The sequence below is a fragment of the Somniosus microcephalus genome, chromosome 1 (genome assembly GCF_052327205.1).
Source record: "Somniosus microcephalus isolate GS21.2 chromosome 1, FLI_Smic_1.0, whole genome shotgun sequence".
Taxonomy (NCBI): Eukaryota; Metazoa; Chordata; class Chondrichthyes; order Squaliformes; family Somniosidae; genus Somniosus; species Somniosus microcephalus.
Genome location: NC_140987.1, coordinates 131,918,739 through 131,939,314, shown reverse-complemented (window position 1 = coordinate 131,939,314; position 20,576 = coordinate 131,918,739). Strand labels below are relative to the sequence as shown.

At 45.0% G+C, this 20,576-nt stretch overlaps 1 protein-coding gene across 14 annotated transcripts in view; it reads left to right on the top strand.

Moving 5' to 3' along the window:
- Positions 1-20,576, top strand: part of LOC147124362 (transducin-like enhancer protein 4) — a 159,363-nt gene that overhangs the window by 99,494 nt on the left and 39,293 nt on the right. For 9 of the 14 annotated variants that reach the window (XM_085985664.1, XM_085985619.1, XM_085985609.1 and 6 more), the window contains one exon: positions 19,553-19,687. In XM_085985664.1, the coding sequence (XP_085841790.1) occupies positions 19,553-19,687 (135 nt within the window). The remainder of the gene's footprint in view (positions 1-19,552; positions 19,688-20,576) is intronic. The other 5 variants (XM_085985728.1, XM_085985638.1, XM_085985627.1 and 2 more) reach the window with 1 other exon arrangement.

Here is a 20,576-nt window from a genome sequence, read left to right as displayed (position 1 = left end):
TCTCTCTCCTTCTCTCTCTCCTTCTCTCTCTCCTTCTCTCTCTCCTTCTCTCCTTCTCTCTCTCCTTCTCTCTCTCCTTCTCTCTCTCCTCTCTCTCTCCTCTCCTCTCTCTCCTTCTCTCTCTCCCCTTCTCTCTCCCCTTCTCTCTCTCTCCCCTTCTCTCTCTCTCCCCTTCTCTCTCTCTCCCCTTCTCTCTCTCTCCCCTTCTCTCTCTCTCCCCTTCTCTCTCTCTCCCCTTCTCTCTCTCTCCCCTTCTCTCTCTCTCCCCTTCTCTCTCTCTCCCCTTCTCTCTCTCTCCCCTTCTCTCTCTCTCTCCTCCTCTCTCTCCTTCTCTCTCTCTCCTTCTCTCTCTCTCCTCTCTCTCTCTCCTTCTCTCTCTCCTTCTCTCTCTCCCCTTCTCTCTCCCCTTCTCTCTCTCTCCCCTTCTCTCTCTCTCCCCTTCTCTCTCTCTCCCCTTCTCTCTCTCTCCCCTTCTCTCTCTCTCCCCTTCTCTCTCTCTCCCCTTCTCTCTCTCTCCCCTTCTCTCTCTCTCCCCTTCTCTCTCTCTCCCCTTCTCTCTCTCTCCCCTTCTCTCTCTCTCCCCTTCTCTCTCTCTCCCCTTCTCTCTCTCTCCCCTTCTCTCTCTCTCCCCTTCTCTCTCTCTCCCCTTCTCTCTCTCTCCCCTTCTCTCTCTCTCCCCTTCTCTCTCTCTCCCCTTCTCTCTCTCTCTCCTCCTCTCTCTCCTTCTCTCTCTCTCCTTCTCTCTCTCTCCTTCTCTCTCTCTCCTCTCTCTCTCTCCTTCTCTCTCTCCTTCTCTCTCTCCTTCTCTCTCTCTCCCCTTCTCTCTCTCTCCCCTTCTCTCTCTCCCCTTCTCTCTCTCCCCTTCTCTCTCTCCCCTTCTCTCTCTCTCCCCTTCTCTCTCTCTCCCCTTCTCTCTCTCTCCCCTTCTCTCTCTCTCCCCTTCTCTCTCTCTCCCCTTCTCTCTCTCTCCCCTTCTCTCTCTCTCTCCTTCTCTCTCTCCTCCTCTCTCTCTCCTTCTCTCTCTCCTTCTCTCTCTCTCCTTCTCTCTCTCCTTCTCTCTCTCCTTCTCTCTCTCCTTCTCTCTCTCTCTCTCTCTCCTCTCTCCTCTCTCTCTCCTTCTCTCTCTCTCCTTCTCTCTCTCTCCTTCTCTCTCTCTCCTTCTCTCTCTCTCCTTCTCTCTCTCTCCTTCTCTCTCTCTCCTTCTCTCTCTCTCCTCTCTCTCTCCTTCTCTCTCTCTCTTCTCTCTCTCTCCTTCTCTCTCTCTCCTTCTCTCTCTCTCTCCTTCTCTCTCTCTCTCCTTCTCTCTCTCTCTCCTTCTCTCTCTCTCTCCTTCTCTCTCTCTCTCCTTCTCTCTCTCTCTCCTTCTCTCTCTCTCTCCTTCTCTCTCTCTCTCCTTCTCTCTCTCTCCTTTTCTCTCTCTCTCTCCTTCTCTCTCTCTCAGTTCAGTTCAGTTCAAATGCTTTATTGGCATGAAAGTTTACAGAGAACCATATTGCCAAAGCTTACATAGCAAAAAGGTACAGTTTTCCAACATTCTGTAAGTGTCAATCGATTTGACATTTGTTGGGTATATACAATATTACTTTTAAACAATATTAATTTTAAACAGTCTTTCTACTTCATTTGGTACGTTCAATATTAATTTTAAACAGTCTTACTTTTAAACAGTCCTCAGGTTGTGACATGTTGTTACATATTTAGCCCCAAGGTATGGTCTGTCTCCTTCTCCTAGGACTAATCTCAATTTTGACAGATCATCCAATTCCTTGAAATCTGGGGTTGTTTGGCTTAGCTTGTTGAATAATATGTTTCTTGATGTGTTGAATTTTTCGCATTTTAGGAGGAAATGCATTTCTGTTTCAACCTCGCCAGCCAGACATTGATCGCATATTCTATTCTCTCTAGGCTGCCAGGATTTCTTGTATCTGCCTTTTTCAATTTCCAGTTGGTGGTCGCTTAGTCTGTACCTGGTGAGGGTCTGTCTCTGTTTTGTGTCTCTGATGGTCGTGAGGTAGTCTGCCAGTTTATATTCTCTTTTTAGGGCCCGGTAACATTCTAATCTGCTTTGGCTTTCGGTTATTTTGTTCCAATGTTCCAGGTAGGTTTCTTTGCATTTTTTAATGATTTGGTTCACTCGGATTGGTGTTTGGACGGCTGTGTTGGTCTGGGGCTGGTCAGGGTCCGGCTGAGTACTTAGTTTCAGTAGCAGCTGACTCAGGGGACTCTTTTCTGGGTTTAGCTCTTGGGTCTGAAAGGCTTTGAAATGAAGAGTGTCTGGGGAGCTAGATTTGAGGTGATTTAGGAAGTTTAGTGCTCGTTTTTGGATGTTTATTATCAGTGGGTATCTGCCTAGTTCGGCTCTGCATGCATTTGTTGGCGTTTTTCTTTGGGTGCGAAGGATGCTTCGGCAGAATTCTGCATGTAGGGCTTCTATTGTGTGTTTTTCCCATTTAGTGTAGCTTTGGTGATTTAGCGGGCCCCATACTTCACTACCGTACAGTGCAATGGGCAGGATTATGCTGTCAAAAATTTTGAGCCAGATTTTGATTGGGATTTGGATGTTGTAGAATTTTCTTCTCTCTCCTTCTCTCTCTCTCCTCTCTCTCTCTCTCCTCTCTCTCTCTCTCCTCTCTCTCTCTCTCCTCTCTCTCTCCTTCTCTCTCTCTCCTTCTCTCTCTCTCCTTCTCTCTCTCTCCTTCTCTCTCTCTCCTTCTCTCTCTCTCCTTCTCTCTCTCTCCTTCTCTCTCTCTCCTTCTCTCTCTCTCCTTCTCTCTCTCTCCTTCTCTCTCTCTCCTTCTCTCTCTCTCCTTCTCTCTCTCTCCTTCTCTCTCTCTCCTTCTCTCTCTCTCCTTCTCTCTCTCTCCTTCTCTCTCTCTCCTTCTCTCTCTCTCCTTCTCTCTCTCTCCTTCTCTCTCTCTCCTTCTCTCTCTCTCCTTCTCTCTCTCTCCTTCTCTCTCTCTCCTTCTCTCTCTCTCCTTCTCTCTCTCTCCTTCTCTCTCTCTCCTTCTCTCTCTCTCCTCCTCTCTCTCTCCTCCTCTCTCTCTCCTTCTCTCTCTCTCCTTCTCTCTCTCTCCTTCTCTCTCTCTCCTTCTCTCTCTCTCCTTCTCTCTCTCTCCTTCTCTCTCTCTCCTTCTCTCTCTCTCCTTCTCTCTCTCTCCTTCTCTCTCTCTCCTTCTCTCTCTCTCCTTCTCTCTCTCTCCTTCTCTCTCTCTCCTTCTCTCTCTCTCCTTCTCTCTCTCTCCTTCTCTCTCTCTCCTTCTCTCTCTCTCCTTCTCTCTCTCTCTCTCTCTCTCTCTCTCTCTCCTTCCCCCCCCCCCCCCACCCAGTCGCGCGCGCTCTCCTTTTCCCCCCCCCCCCCCCACCCAGTCGCGCGCGCTCACCAACATCATGCCCTCAAAAGGCCCATCGGCACCGCCGGGCACTTCAGCTAGTGCTTTATAAATGAGAGTGTGTTATATCCAAAAAGAAGACAATTACAATAGTCACTGTGTAGGTTATGCTAACTATATAAAAGAGAAACTTCGCAATGATATACATTTAAGATTAATGCGTAAGAGAAATGTTGCTATACATTTGCTTTCAAAAGATTTTGGCAATTGCATAAAAGCTCGCCATAAAACAGCAGCAAAACAAGTGGTGCATTGTTATTTTAAAATTAAAAGTTTCTACATTTAGCCCCCTCTCGTCTTCCTGACTTTTTTAAACAAGTATTTTCATCGTTCTGGCAAAGGAGGGAATTGAGCAATTATGATAATAGGCTAGTCTAAGCTGTAACAATGGCAATAGCGCTCTCAAAATTCAGTAGCAATCTTGAGTTTAAATGGTCCTACTCCAGTGACATTGTGAATGGAGAAGTGCTCTTGGAAGAGGGAGTTCAGCTTACACGAGTTACTGTTTGCCAGCATCTCCAAGGAATGAAATAGGTTACAAGGGTGGCTGAGACATACAAGAACATTTAGGATTATATGACCATTATATGACACTTTACGATTAATAAGCCATTTTAGTGTTGATATTTGCCAAGATATGTTGGAAGCTTGAAGTTGACCCTTTTTGTTCCCATCATTGTCGGGAACCACTACATGGAAAACTGTCCTGAGGTTTTTTTTTAATGGCTTGCTGTTCCCTAGGTCAGAAAGCGTTTCTGTTGTGCTGTTCAGCGCAAAGCTTTAATCTGTAATCTGAACAGATAATCCAGTTAATAAGTTTTATGGATGTGGTTGAAGCGAATAGTATGGATGCATTTAAGGGGAGGCTAGATAAGCATATGAGGGAAAATGGAATAGACGGTTATGCTGAGGGTTAGAGGGATATGATAAATTTAGATGAGGAAAGATGGGTGGAGGCTCATGTGGAGCATAAATGCCAGCATGGACTGGTTGGGCTGAATGGCCTGTTTCTGTGCAGTGTTTCTGTGCAGTATATCCTATGTAATCCTGTGATGTTGGCTACTTGGATGATTGTAGATGTTGGGCTTCGGTGAAGGTGTTTACGATGGTTTGGAGTTCGACCTCCGAGTGAGCGCAGACGCAAACGTCGTCTGCATACAGTAATTCAACGACAGAGGATGGGACGACCTTGGATCTGGACTGGAGGCGACGGAGGTTGAACAGTTTCCCGTTTGTTCTGTAAATTAGCTCCACTCCAGTGGGGAGCTTACTGAGGGTGAGATGGAGCATTGTAGCAAGGAAGATTGAGAAGAGCGTTGGTGCGATGACACAGCCTTGCTTGACCCCGGTTCGTACGTGAATTGGTTCTGTGGTGGAACCGTTGGTCAGGATCACAGCTTGCATGTCGTCGTGAAGCAGGCAGAGGATAGTGACAAACTTTTGAGGGCAGCTGAATTTGAGGAGGACACTCCATAATCCCTCACGGTTGACAGTGTCGAAGGCCTTTGTGAGATCAAAGAAGGCCATGTACAGTGGTTGGTGCTGTTCCCTGCATTTCTCTTGTAATTGACGTGCGGTGAAGATCATGTCCATTGTGCCCCTTAGTGGGCGGATCCGCATTGCAACTCTGGGAGGAGCTCTTCGGCCACTGGGAGAAGGCGATTGAGGAGGATTCTTGCGATGACTTTCCCTGTGGCAGATAGCAGGGAAACTCCTCATGAAACTCTCCATCGTAAACACCTTCACCGAAGCATACAAGAGCATAGGCCTTACACTAAACATCTGTAAGACAAAGGTCCTCTACCAACCTGCCCCCGCCACACAGTGCTGCCCCCCGATTATCAAAATCCACGACAAAGCCTTGGACAATGTGGACCACTTTCCATACCTCAGGAGCCTACTGTCAACAAGGGCAGACGTCGACGACAAAGTCCAACACCGCCTTCAGTGTGCCAGTGCAACCTTCGGTCGCCTGAGGAAGTGAGTGTTTGAAGACCAGGACCTCAGACCCAGCACTAAGCTCATGGTCTACAGGGCAGCAGTGATACCTGCCCTGCTGTATGCCTCAGAGACATGGACCATGTACAGCAGGCACTTCAAAGCACTGGAGAGGTACCACCAATGCTGCCTCCGCAAGATCCTGCAAATCCATTGGCAGGATAGGCGCACCAACGTCAGTGTTCTTGCTCAGGCCAACATCCCCAGCATCGAAGCTCTGACCACGCTCAATCAGATTCGATGGATGGGTCACATTGTCCGCATGGCCGATACGAGACTCCCAAAGCAAGCGCTCTACTCGGGGCTCTGGCACGGCAAGAGAGCCCCAGGAGGGCAGAGGAAACGCTTCAAGGACACCCTCGAAGCCTCCTTGAAAAAGTGTAACATCCCCACCGACACCTGGGAATCCCTGGCCCAAGACCGCACAAAGTGGAGGAGAAGCATCCGGGAAGGCGCCGAACACCTCGAGTCTCTTCGCCGGGGGCAAGCGGAAGCCAAGCGCAAGGAGCACACGTCAACCCAAGCACCGTCTGCCCCACCTGTGACGGAGACTGTAGGTCTCGCATTGGACTCATCAGTCACCTGCGAACTCATTTTTAATGTGGAAGCAAGTCATCCTCGGTTCCGAGGGACTGCCTAAGAAGATGATGTTGGGCACCTGACATCTGATATAATTATACAATAGTAAATGGTAGGAAGCTCTTCACCCATTTTGTACAGGCTATAGTCTGAGGTTTGTGTTACTGGTTTCCATCCTGTTATTTGCTCCTGCTACTCATTGAAATATATTCTTGGTGAAATAAACAAATGGGCATTAGTGAAAATTATTTTTGGGTTTTTGGGTTTGTGATGAGCCAGGGACCCGGGTTCAAATCCGGCCTCGGGTGACTGTCTGTGTGGAGTTTGCACATTCTCCCCGTGTTTGCGTGGGTTTCCTCCGGGTGCTCCGGTTTCCTCCCACAGTCCAAAGATGTGCGGGTTAGGTTGATTGGCCATGATAAAAATTGGCCCTTAGTGTTAGGGGGGATTAAATACGTGGGGTTACGGGGATAGGGCTTGGGTGGGGTGGCTGTCGGTATAGGGACCGGGTGCTAGGGTTTGGATGATCAGCCATGATCTCGTTGAATGGCGGAGCAGGCTCGAAGGGCCGAATGGCCTACTCCTGCTCCTATCTTCTATGTTTCTATGTAACCAATTGTTATTGGCATTTTCTTTAGTTCATTGGTGTAATGAAACGATATATGATGGTAACTAAGGTTTCGTTCATTTTAAATTGTCTTCTAATGCCAATTGTACTTAATTTGCCTTTAGGCGTACATGTCCCGCAGAACTTGTGTGGGTGCTTTAATTGTTTATGGGACAATTGAATGACTTGCATTGGCTTGTGACTGAGTCATCAGGTAGAATATGTGAATACCAACATTCTTTTTAAGCTGCATGGCCGTGCAGCGACCTGCAGGTCTCGCACAGCCGGTGAGCCAGCTCTTAAATAGAAAAACCACGCTTGCATGGAATTTTGAATGGCCCACGCAGCCTGTTAAAGGGGCCGTGCGGGCCAAAAAAAATTAGAGGGAACATTGGTAAATACATTAGTGACTTATGTCAGGTTACAGCGTACAGAAATATATTGGTTAAATGTAATAACGTCAATTGAAGCATAATGATAACAATTAAAGTGTTCTGTTTTGCACGTTAAATCTTGTAGAGGAAGCAAAATTAAACTGATCAACTATCCTGCCGATGAGTATAATTTTGCCTTTTTAGAACTAAGGGTGGAAATGTTGTACTTTACTGTGCATTAAAGGGCAGAATGAAAATCCACATTACCATGGCAACAAAACTGCTTTCTAGATTGCTTCCTAAGATGTAACTGCACTACAAGCAGATGTCTGAATCAAGGAGCTCTCTCTGAATATAAACAAATAACTTTTTAGGCAGGTGTTGGAAATCATATGGAAATCCTATTAAGAGGCCTCGAGTTCCTGTCTGTCAGGAAGCTGTTGCCCACAAAGGGGTTGGTTGTCTGAATGAAACGGACAGAGTTAATTCTCATTAGGTTTTAGCTTTCCCAGGAAATTATTGTCTCAGCATGTTCGCTTTCTCCTGTGAATTTGAATGTAGTCTGTTCTCCTATTGATCTGTTCTGCCTGCCCTCTGTAAATCAACACTTGAACCACAGTAGTCCTTCGAGATTTGTGATGTTTCCCCTGACTGGTCTGGGCCTGCCAGATCCTGCTTGGATTAGAGGAGAAAGCCGAGGTTGTAGGTGCGGGAAAGGTGAAGCTGTTATATCTGCCCAGATGATTAAAGGTTTATTGATATTGTTGAGGATGCGTGTGTGTTCTGTCCTGCAGCCAGCTTTCCTTGTACTATATTTCACTTGGCACTAAGTACCGTGTAGAACCAGAATAATAATTCACTTTTGCTTGAAGGTTTACAATTGTGTGCACGCAATTCAACAAAACAAATAGTATTTACTATTCAGACTGCAATTAATACAATGTAGTCTCTGCATTTAGAATGACATTTTGCTTTCCATAATAGAATTGTAAAGAAAAACTAAGATGTGCAGTTTTTATTTGGAGGTTGATATTAATCAGTAATTTTTTTGAGGTGGTTTGTATGTAGAAAATGCTATTACTATACTGATGGGCAAACAAGTCCAGCAAAAGCTCCACTATTATCATACAGTACTTTTCCAACTATGTGATGCATTTTATAAAGCCAATAAAATGCACATTGGTGGTCTCTTGTTGCCCTAGTAACAGACCACAGGGCATGCTGTATGTGAAATGCATGAACATCTGTGTTTTAATCTTTTTGGTTTATTCTTTTCTGAGCACTGATTGGACCACTCAGACTTGTGCCTGTGACATTGCGTGAGGAGGGATAAGCTGCAGAGTTCCCTTGGGCCCTGCCCTAAGTGGTTGGCAGAATGGAAAAGTGAAGTGAGATTTAGCCAGGCAGCGTTTTCAGTGGTTGAGGGATTTAGCCTGACTCTGCTCTCGGTGGGACTTTATTAGCTTAGTTTCTGCCACACAGGGAAATGAATAGAAATTTTCTAGTAAATCTAGGCATTAGTAAGGTTTATTGGTCTGTCTAGAAATACAAGCAGGAGAACTGAAGCAATCACTGCTTTTATATTATGAATTTCTTTGTGCCACCTGCATTCCCTCTAGGTTCTGTCCACATACTGAAATATTGAATAAATCTATCTAATGCTATGGAAGAAATTCATATCTATTGTGTATATGGTTTAAAAATGAATAAAATATAAACTGCTGTCTGGGAAGTATGTTTAGAATTTTATTAAAACAGCATCCTTAATTGGGTAAAAACCGAAAATGTTGGAAATACTCAGCAGGTCAGGCAACATCTGTGGAGAGAGAAACAGAGTTAACGTTTCAGTTCGATGACCTTTCGTTATTTAATTGGGTTTTTATTGTAACTTTTTTTGTTGATGTGAAGGTGTGCAAAAGATTGTAAATTCACAAAAAAGAGGTAGAGTTTGCATCCAGTATTAGGTTAACAGTGTGGTGCTTAAACACTGGTTATGAAGCAAAATGGCCTGTTAATTTCAAGTGGGTTGTTTGCTGTTTTGATTTGTATATGAAACCTTAATACACATTTGCAAATAAAACATTAAATTGGTAAACTAACTTTTTGTTTTGTTTGAGTTGTTAAATGGTGACCCCTGAAAACTAAACGCACATGTATGACTGAATCATTTCTGTGATTCTGTGGTATTGTTACCTCGTAATGTCAAAATGGAAGACATTATTTCTGATAGTTGTGTTGAATTATGTTGCAACTTGGGTTATGAGGAAATAAGTCAATTTGAAAATACATGTATTGATGTAGTCATGGTGTAAAACACAGCTTTCAAGTTTATTTTAAAGTTTTTATTTTGTTCCCATGGAATAAGCTTTGTAGGATGTTTTATTTTAAAGTCTGGATAGGTTTCTTTATTGAAGTTGCATACTTGACATGGAGCTCAGTGTTTGAACAATACCACAGTTGTATTTACTTGCTAAACCCTAAATATTGCACATAGGGTATGAGGAATAAGTTGAGCTCCCTTCCTTTGACCCATTATAATGTACGTTATTGTTTCAAATATGTCTAGATGGAAGCATAGCTTTCCTTTTGTGGTTGCACTTCCAATTTAGCAGCTTAATAAAACACTCTAACCTAATCCGGTTAACACCGAGATTGAGAGTGTGTGTGAAGGTGTGAACACGTGCAAGTGTGTGCGTAAATGTGTATAAACTTCATGTAAGTTGATTACTACCATAGTGGTGGTTTTTAATATACTATTGATCTCAACATCCTAGGAAAGGTGGGGGGAGGGGGGAAATCAGCCAGGGTTCCTGCCTGTGATTACTATCCAGTGACCACTGCTGGAAAGCCTATGTTATGCCCCCCACAATCAGATAATCTGTTGGCCATCACTGTCCAGGCTTCCACAGAAAGAATGGACACTTCAGTGATGTACTCTTAGACTGCCACCATGAAACCATAACCCAGAAAGAGTAGATAGCTTCAGAAAAAGGGAGAAAGTTGGAGGGTAAAATAATACCTCCCACAAAAAAGTTTATCATCAGTGTATCATCTCACAGCCTATCCTGGCAAAATATATATCTGGCAAAATATATATATACTACTATTATTCAGTTACAAATTGCAAATTTGTATTTCACTTCCCTGTTTTAAAATATATTTAAACCTGATGCATCATATGCTGGTCCAGTTTTACAACCGCCGCTCCCTACTGCCTTTGGTCCAGTCTGTTCCTCTTGCTTTTACCTGACCCCCCAAGTGATTGGAATCGTGATTTATTAGATGTGTAATTGAAACTGAAGTGTATGAAATGATTTTCTTTGCACGACAGTCATTTTCCAAAGCCTGAATTTTGTGGTCCATCTGTATTGTGTACTTTTTTGGTGTACATATTATAGTACTGTAATTGTTTCAAACTCATTTAGCATTTTCAAGATCACTTGCATTTGCTCTGCCAGCCTCTGGCCTAGTCATTTCCTACTCATTTTCACAGGCAGTCCAGTCTCTGAATTGGTGCTCATATATGAATACAGTACTGCAAGCCAATTATTTATACTGAAATACTCAGATACTGTAACAAAACATGATCAGCTTGCCTGTTACGCACGGTGAAGCACGCAGATAACCAATCATTACACTTTCTTAGGCTGTTGCTGTGGCCATTAGAGTGCGAATTCATTGGATAACTCGGAATTCAATAGTGAATTGCATTTATTCAACTTGGATAACAGTTCCCATACTGGCTGATAATCCTCCAAACTGCATTTTTAAACAAATTGCAAAGAAGTGGCACGAAACAGAATAGAAAGTAATGAAAAGGCCCCTGAATTTGTGCCATCAGTTAAATAGTGGGTTATTAAGTGGAGTGGACCGTATGATGTCACAGCAGCATTATGACCTCCTCAAGATATCTTCAATCAATCCCAACTGTTCTCAATTGACAATTGAGAATACTCTTCAGTGGTACAAATTTCAGTATTCAAATGAGGTGTGATTGAATTAAGCCGTAATTTTCTGTGCAAGTATACAGTGAGTTGTAATTGAGGACTGGTGGTTTGATTTTAAGATGAGGCATAGGGTCAGAAACTTAAGACAAGCTGTGCTCATTGCAGCTTATTAGACTCCTACAAGTCAATTATTGGCATTCAATTAAACTTTTCTTTTAAATGAGCAATTTAAGCTAACCGTGATATCTGAGGCAGGTTATGGGTCTGGGGCTATAATGTAAAATGTTCGTTTATTAATGTAACTGCATTTCTCCCACCCCCACCCCCAAAATCAGTTGTGGGTAAAAATGAATAGTTCTGCCGCAACAATCCCAGTTTGCACATCCAAATAGTTAGTTTTGCAAATTAGGTAGTAGTGAGGCACTTTAAATAAGTCCGCGGGTTGGATCCGGCTTCCCGACATGCTGTCAATTTCCTCTGTTTTACCCCGCAGCCAAACCCATGCGCTCCAGCACTTTAAAATTCAACCCATAATATCTAATTAGATGTTGCATTCTGTAATTTAATGTTTGTAGCCTAGTATAGTTTGAAGTCCAAGTAAAGCACACATGAATTATTAATGAGCAATTTTTGCTCATTTGCTCAACCTTGATATAAAATGGTGTGGAGATGCCGGAGTTGGACTGGGGTGGACAAATGTAAGAAATCTCACAACACCAGGTTATAGTCCAACAGCTTTATTTGAAATCACAAGCTTTCGGAGCGCTGCTCCTTCTTCAGGTGAAGTGGAGAAATGCATAAAGACACAGCTTATATAGTCAGAGAATCATGTCAGATGTTTACAGGTAACCTTTCCAACTGCCATTTGTCACACCTTGGCAGAGAGATAATCACAGCAGTCAAAGGTGTGAATGGTGTCCAAACAGGTCAGTCAGGGAAACATTACATCAAAGAACAATGAGGTGGGGTCACAAGGGGTCAAATATTGCAGATGCTGGGGTCTGTATGAAAAACAAAAAAACAGACAAAAAACATTTCAAATGACATGATTCTCTGACTATATAAGCTGTCTTTATGCATTTCTCCACTTCACCTGAAGAAGGAGCAGCGCTCCGAAAGCTTGTGATTTCAAATAAAGCTGTTGGACTATAACCTGGTGTTGTGTGATTTCTTACATTTGTCCACCCCAGTCCAACTCCGGCATCTCCACACCATGGCTACTATCGACACCACAAACTGCCGGCTCAAAGTGGAGAGGATCTCCAAGAAGATCGCGCATATCGACAGACATCAAGTTTCTACAGAGATGCAAGAAAGCAGACAAGATCCCGAAAGGACTACAGATCACTAACCCACTCAAGTCGACCTACAACACAGACTACGCTGAGAGACTCTGCCGTCGTACCTCTCGCACACTCCTCAACCATCTCGTACACCAGCTCTACAGCAGACGCCGCAACCTCGAAACCGAGATGGAGTCCATGTTCTCAGCCTGTGCTCAGGACGCAGCAGACCAGCTACGAGACACCGCCAAACAAACAAGGCAACGGAACTACGCTACCTACATGCACACCAAGAACAGGAAGCTTGAGAAACTTGGCATCACCAGCAGCAGCAACCAAGCCTCCCCCGGTACCACGGTTGAAACCACAGGGAAATCCATCGTCAACCTGTCCGACCACACCCTTCAACCAGACGAAATTGAAGTTCTCAGCCGAGGGCTCAATTTCTGCCCCACCACCAAAATGGACCCCATCGGTCTCGCGGCAGACACAGAGGAATTCATCAGGAGAATGAGGCTCCGGGAATTCTTCCACAAATCCCAAGATGTCAGCAGCGAACCCAATGAGACAATCAATGATCCGGAACAGCAGACAGAGGGATCCGCAGTGCAGCGACCGAAGAAGAAAGAGTCAAATTGGACCCCTCCGGAGGGTCGCTGCCCTAAGCTTGACATGTATGCTCAAGCTGTCAGGAGATGCATCAATGCCAGATTCATCAGCCGCACTCACAAGACAGTCCAGAATGTCACCCGAGCACAACGCAACGCCATCACGCTCTCAAGACCAACCGCAACATCGTCATCAAACCAGCAGACAAAGGAGGTGCCATCGTCATACAGAACAGAACGGACTATTGCAAAGAAGTATACCGACAACTGGACAACCAGGAACACTACAGACAGTTACCCGCAGATCCGACCAAAGAACACACCCGCCAACTCAACAGACTGATCAAAACCTTCGACCCAGACCTTCAAAGCATCCTACATGCTCTCATCCCACGTACTCCCCGCGTGGGTGACTTCTACTGCCTCCCAAAGATACACAAAGCCAACACACCTGGACGTCCTATCGCATCAGGCAACGGAACCCTGTGTGAGAACCTCTCTGGATATGTCGAGGGCATCCTGAAACCCATCGTACAGGGAACCCCCAGCTTCTGTCGCGACACTGCAGACTTCTTACAGAAGCTCAGCACCCACGGACCAGTTGAACCAGGAACACTCCTCGCCACGATGGACGTCTCGGCACTCTACACCAGTATCCCCCACGATGACGGCATCGCTGCGACAGCCTCCGTACTCAACACCAACAACAGCCAATCTCCAGACGCCATCCTACAACTCATCCGCTTCATCCTTGACCACAATGTCTTCACCTTCGACAACCAGTTCTTTAGTCAAACACACGGAACAGCCATGGGGACCAAATTCGCACCCCAATACGCAAACATCTTCATGCACAAGTTCGAGCAAGACTTCTTCGCTGCACAGGATCTCCAACCAACGCTATACACCAGATACATCGACGACATTTTCTTCCTATGGACCCACGGCGAAGAATCACTGAAAAGACTACACGATAACATCAACAAGTTCCATCCCACCATCAAACTCACCATGGACTACTCCTCAGAATCAGTCTCATTCCTGGACACACGAATCTCCATCAAAGACGGACACCTCAGCACTTCACTCTACCGCAAGCCCACGGACAACCTCACGATGCTTCACTTCTCCAGCTTCCACCCTAACCACGTTAAAGAAGCCATCCCCTATGGACAAGCCCTGCGAATACACAGGATCTGCTCAGACGAGGAGGAACGCGATGGACACCTACAGACACTGAAAGACGCCCTTGTAAGAACAGGATATGACGCTCGACTCGTCGATCGACAGTTCCGACGGGCCACAGCGAAAAATCGCATAGACCTCCTCAGAAGACAAACACGGGACACAACCAACAGAGCACCCTTCGTCGTCCAGTACTTCCCCGGAGCGGAGAAACTACGCCATGTTATTCGCAGCCTTCAACATGTCATCGATGACGACGAACACCTCGCTAAGGCCATCCCCACGCCGCCACTACTCGCTTTCAAACAGCCGCCTAACCTCAAACAGACCATCGTTCGCAGCAAACTACCCAGCTTCCAGGAGAACAGTAACCACGACACCACACAACCCTGCCACAGCAACCTCTGCAAGACATGCCAGATCATCAACACAGATACCATCATCACACGTGAGGACACCACCCACCAGGTACATGGTACATACTCATGTGACTTGGCCAACGTTGTCTACCTCATACGTTGCAGGAAAGGATGCCCCGGAGCATGGTACATCGGCGAGACCATGCAGACACTGCGACAACGGATGAACGGACACCGCGCAACAATCACCAGGCAGGAGTGTTCCCTCCCAGTCGGGGAACACTTCAGCACTTCAGCCTCCGATCTTCGGGTAAGCATTCTCCAAGGTGGCCTTCGAGACACACTGCAATGCAAAATCGTCGAGCAGAAACTGATAGCCAAGTTCCGCACCCATGAGGACGGCCTTAACCGAGATCTTGGGTTCATGTCACGCTACATGTAACCCCACCTGATGCAGGGTCATCCAGACTCGAGTCGACATTGGCTTGTTCTCTCTACACAGATGCGGCCGGACCTGCTGTGATTTCCAGCCAAAAAAAAAAAAATGTTTTTTGTCTTTTTTTGTTTTTCATACAGACCCCAGCATCTGCAATATTTGACCCCTTGTGACCTCACCTCATTGTTCTTTGATGTAATGTTTCCCTGAATGACCTGTTTGGACACCATTCACACCTTTGACTGCTGTGATTATCTCTCTGCCAAGGTGTGACAAATGGCAGTTGGAAAGGTTACCTGTAATCATCTGACATGATTCTCTGACTATATAAGCTGTGTCTTTATGCATTTCTCCACTTCACCTGAAGAAGGAGCAGCGCTCCGAAAGCTTGTGATTTCAAATAAAGCTGTTGGACTATAACCTGGTGTTGTGTGATTTCTTACATTTGATATAAAATGGGAAAAGTCCTTTCTGTTATTTAACAGGGTACGGTGATATTGCTGAGACACTGCTCGTATAAATTTTCCCATTTCCAGTCGGGCTTTTTTTTCTTCTGCACTAAATCTGCTGATTCATAGGCCTCGATATTAATCTCCCCCCTCCCCCCGCCCGCCCCCCACCCCCACCCCCCCCCCCCACCCCCATGACTGGCGGGAGAGGGTTAAACATTTTAAAGCGGAATGTGTCCCTAATCTGCCACGTACGCTAGCAGGTAGCATGTCATGCGAGTGACCCGCCCTAGAGAGGTGTGACACTTCATTTAACATATTTAAATCAGGCTTCCACATTGCAATTGGGAGCCTGATTTAAATGTAACAGTTGCCGGCCAGTTTTTCCAGGGCTCGGAAAACCCGGCAGTGAAATGGAGACGGGAGCTGCCGGCTCCAGAAGGCAATTGCTTTTTACAGCACTCCTTGTGGGCCAGGAGGTGCAGGAGTGCTCCCCCTGGCTCTTCAAGGAAGCCTTCAGCCTCCCACCTGCCGATTGTGGCAGGGGGGAAAAAGAGAGGCCACAATCGGCGACCTCCCCCAACTCCTCCACAAGACCCGCCCTGTAGCTTCCTCCTCTGCCCCCCTGCCCCGGATTTCCACTCTCTTCCTTCCCCCCCCCCTCTTCCTCCCTCCTCCTCTTTCTCCCCCCCCCCCCCCCCCCTTCCCCCACCCACCCAGCTCTATCCCGATTTCTGAGGACTGTCCCCAAGTGTCTCCGGCTACAGCCTTCTACTGCTGGTTTTCCCGCCACAACCAGCCAGCCAGCCTGTCCATTTGTGCTCTCTTTCTCTGTTTGTGTAACAAGAAACCAGTGCTGTGTGGTCCATCAGTATTCAGTTTAGGCAGTCAGCCCACAGCAAAAAAATTTCAAGAAGCCATCACTTCACGGTTCACAGAATGCAAACCACTAAACAAACACTCTATGACTAAATTGTCCTGCATGTTTACTGAAGCAACATTTCCTGTTGAAAAGGATTTATGCTGGCAGTTTTGACCTACCTAGCTATTGGGTTTCTGCTTTCTATTGACTGTGTACTCAACAAGTACAGTCTGAACATGTATTGAACAGCTGGGCAGATAATTATGAGAATTCAGCATTGCACATTAACCTGTGTTTAAGGTAGTTATTCACTTTATTTTATTAAGTTATTTTTAGGTACAAATGAGAACAAGCAAAAGGTTAAGATGACCAGGAGGATCTTGAGATAACAGAAGTTTTTATACTTGAGAAACCAGGAATGCATAAACACTTAATTGTGAAGCTTGTCTGTAGAGGTGTTCAAGGTGTGTTTTGTTTGTTGAAGTTTTTTTAGTAGGTGAAGATAGTTTTGTATCTCTGCAAAGTCTGCAGCTAAAGGGCAGGTGTAGGTGGAATACTGCCGTTCTAGATATAAAGTGACCTAACATAGATCAAATGAGTCTACTCTTCCCTATCTGATCATAGCCTGAGCATCTCGAGCAATGGCTTCTCGTCCAATCCCTGCACAGTCAACTCGGGAGTTTGAATATTGATTATAGGAAAAAGATTTGTGTATTTTTGTGAATTATAATGCGTTATAATAATGAATTATAATAGTTAAGGTTCCCTGATGGAAACAAAGTTAGTGTCTATATCTGAATGAAGATTAGTGGAAATGTATTGCTTAGTAATCATTACATTTCCCTGTGGCCGTGTATTACAAAAATTAATATTTGAAGGTTAATAAACTGTTCTGGATTTGCATGCTTATTCTTTGGCACAGAAACAAAACCAAAGTTCTAATTTCAGGTTTACTGCAATTTTTGCAATGAGGAGAATTTAAGTATATAATATGCAGATTCAAAACGCCAACCTTGTTTTTTAGCTGTGAATAACTTTTCAACGTCTGACCTGAATATTGCTCGCTGCCTCCATTACAACTGTCTGGATTTAAATATTTTTCTAAGCAGTGCCAAAGTCTTAGTGCCATTTGCCTTGGAATTTAAATTGAATAAAAAAATTCAAATGTTGTTGTCATGAGAAGAGTAATTGAATCAACCCTGTAAATAGTGTGTGGAAAAAATGGCGGTGTGATTATTTTCACTGTGTCCTGAGTTCCTCTGTGCAGAGACTGAAGACTGTTTTGGTAACCGCGCATGTGCACCCAGTTGTGGTGGCTGCGGCCTCCGGCCTCGACTGACACTCTTCGTCTCCCTGTGGAGAAGGTCAGGGAATTGGAGTGGGGGATGGGGTGGGTGTGGAGAAAGGGGAGAAGAGCAGGTCAGAGAGAGGGGCTCGGTGGGGGGAGGCGGAAGGTCAGAGAGAGGGGCTCGGTGGGGGGAGGCGGAAGGTCAGAGAGAGGGGCTCGGTGGGGGGAGGCGGAAGGTCAGAGAGAGGGGCTCGGTGGGGGGAGGCGGAAGGTCAGAGAGAGGGGCTCGGTGGGGGGAGGCGGAAGGTCAGAGAGGGGCTCGGTGGGGGGAGGCGGAAGGTCAGAGAGAGGAGCTCAGAGGGGGTTGGGAAGGTCAGAGAGGAGTTTGGCGGGTGGGAGGGGAAGGTCAGGAACTCGGCGGGTGAGTGGGTGTTCGAGCATGGAGAGAATAGTGGGGATGGGGGACGAACGTACGTAATCCAGGTCTAGGGGGGGGGGGGGGGAGGCGGGGGGGTGATGAGAGCAAAACGGTGATCCAGACGGGAAGGTGGATCATGTTCTTCTAACCGGATGAATTAGTGAATCCTTTCTCACACACGGCCTCTCCCCAGTGTAAACTCGCTGGTATGTCAGAAGGTTGGATACATGAACGGACCCCACATACATGGTCCCTTCATTCAGAATTGGATTTTTTTTATCACTTCCAGAAGGAAATAAAACTCCCAAAAATTAACTAACCCACTAATTAGAGTATAAAGTCTTTTATTTTACCAGCCAAGGACAACTATAATTACAGTTGCAGAATTCTAGTAACAGAAGATCATCACAAAGCTAACTGCCACCTTCTGTAGTCTGGCAAGACTGGATCAAATTTCACATTGTAGGGTTGTCTACAGCAGGCAAGATCAAATTACACATTCCAGACAAACGGTTGGGTGTGTCAGGTCCTCCAAGGGGACCAACAAAAATCTGGTGTTGCAAATAGACCCAGCCAAAAAATAGTCACATCAAATATTCTGACTGACTAGATGAGAAGAATGAGTTGTATGGCTTTTCCTCATTCTTGCATCTGCATTTATGTGGATTGGATTGGACTTTGCTGCTGTGCATTTTTATACAACAGCACCTTGTATTTAAAGAGCACCTTTGATAGAGAAAACATCCCAAAGTCTTCACAGAAGCATCATTAGTCAATGAGGCCGGTTTCAATGCAGATCTTAAAAGGAGGAGATGGAGATGCGGAGGGGTTTAATGATTGAATTCTAGAGTGTACCCCTCTTGACGCAGAAGGCTTGGCTGCTAATAATGGCACATGGGGTCGGGTGGGGGTGGTGGTGGGGGACAAGGAGGATACAAAATAGGCCAGAGTAAGAGGAAAAGAAATAAAACAGAAAATGCAGGAAATACTTAGCAGGTCAGGCAACACCTGTGGAGAGAGGAGCAGAGTTAACGTTTCAGGTCGATGAACTGGCAGTTCTGACGAAAGGTCATCGACCTGAAACATTAACTCTGTTTCTCTCTCCACAGATGCTACCTGACCTCCTGAGCATTTCCAGCATTTTCTGTTTTTTATTTCAGATTTCCAGCATCTGCAGTATTTTGCTTTTGTAAGCGGAATATAGAGGTGGTGTAGGCTGTAGGAGGTTCGAGGTATGATGAGGAAAGACCATGGAGAATGAGAATTTTATATTTGAGATGTTGGGGGACTTGAAGCCAGTGTAGGTTAGCGAGGACACCAGTGATGGGTGAGCAAACAGGCAGAAAAGTTTTGGATGAGCCTTTGGAGAATAATATGACAATACCCTCAATGTCTTACTGCATCATTATACATTCAAATATGAATGTATTAACACAGATGTAGTGGATGAATTACAACATTTCATTAATGTATGGCAACAATGTAAATATAACTGCTTTGCTTTGATGTGTTTCTGGGAGACATGAAAAGGTGCTACATACAAGTTTATTGGTCAATTTCACCATCCTACTATATCACTTAGTGCAAATATGCTATTGTGGATGTGTTAAATCTAGAGTACTTGCTGGATAGGATATTGCTAAGCAGAGCCAACAATTGTACTTTTAATGCTCTTTGGGTAAACAAAACAAGATCTTTCCATTAAGTGGCTTTTACCGCCTTACCCATTATAATTTATTTTTAAATATTAAAACCTCCCTGTGAATACAGTACTTGTCATTTCAGAGTTCCTCCGTGTCACCATCAGCCAGCTTCAGAGCTGCAGAGAAGCACAGAAACTCAAATGACTACTCCACGGATAGTAAGAAGCAAAAGACTGATGATAAAGATTTAGCAAACCGCTATGTGAGTAACAATTGAAATGATGGGCAAGTCATCATTACAATTAATTTTTTCATTTAATTGTGATTAAACCTTGAATTATTCTCAATTTGTCTGTAATTATGTTCTCTTCACCCCCCCCCCCCCCCCAAATATTTTTATGAATGCCACTTTTCAGTTTTACTTAAGCAGGAAAAAAAAGGCAAAGCAAGATTGCTGAGTTCTTTTGCTCCAGTAATAGGGTTGTTTCAATAGACTGTCTAGTAGTAGATTGTACCTATCTGAAAGTGGGGAGTTATGTGCTAAATTATCATTGTGGAAAGAAACAAATGAGCATTAGTATCAACATTATATTGGAAAATGTAAAAACTTTCTCAGTGTGGCACTTCCTGTCCATACCACCATTGCAGCCCTCTAAGGCATTAGATCAGCAGTACTAAGCTGCTAGTCACATACTTTTTGTTAGACTGTTGTGTGTGCAAATTTGATCTATATCTGCCTTGGTCCCAAAACAGTGGGATGGAGAAAGGGTGGCTGCTACAATGCAAAGTGAAGGAGCACAGCTGTCCTTGGTGTACCAGACACCACAACTCCTGGGTTTGCTGTTTAATCTTACATATCCCATTTCAGGCACCCATTGTACACATCGATCCTAGGTCCGGTTTATTAAGATGCAGAATGAAGCTTCTTCCCAACAATGTTCCATATCTCAACCCAAAGCTCAGAGGAGCATCCCACACTGCAACCAGTGTGAGATTTTTTCCATTTTGCAGTCTTATGTTGTAGAACCATGTCAACTCTGGAATAAAAACAGAACATGCTGGAAATACTCAGCAGGTCAGGCAGAATCAGTAGAGAGAGAAACAGACTTAACGTTTCGGGTCGATGACCTGTCGTCCGAACATGTCGGCAT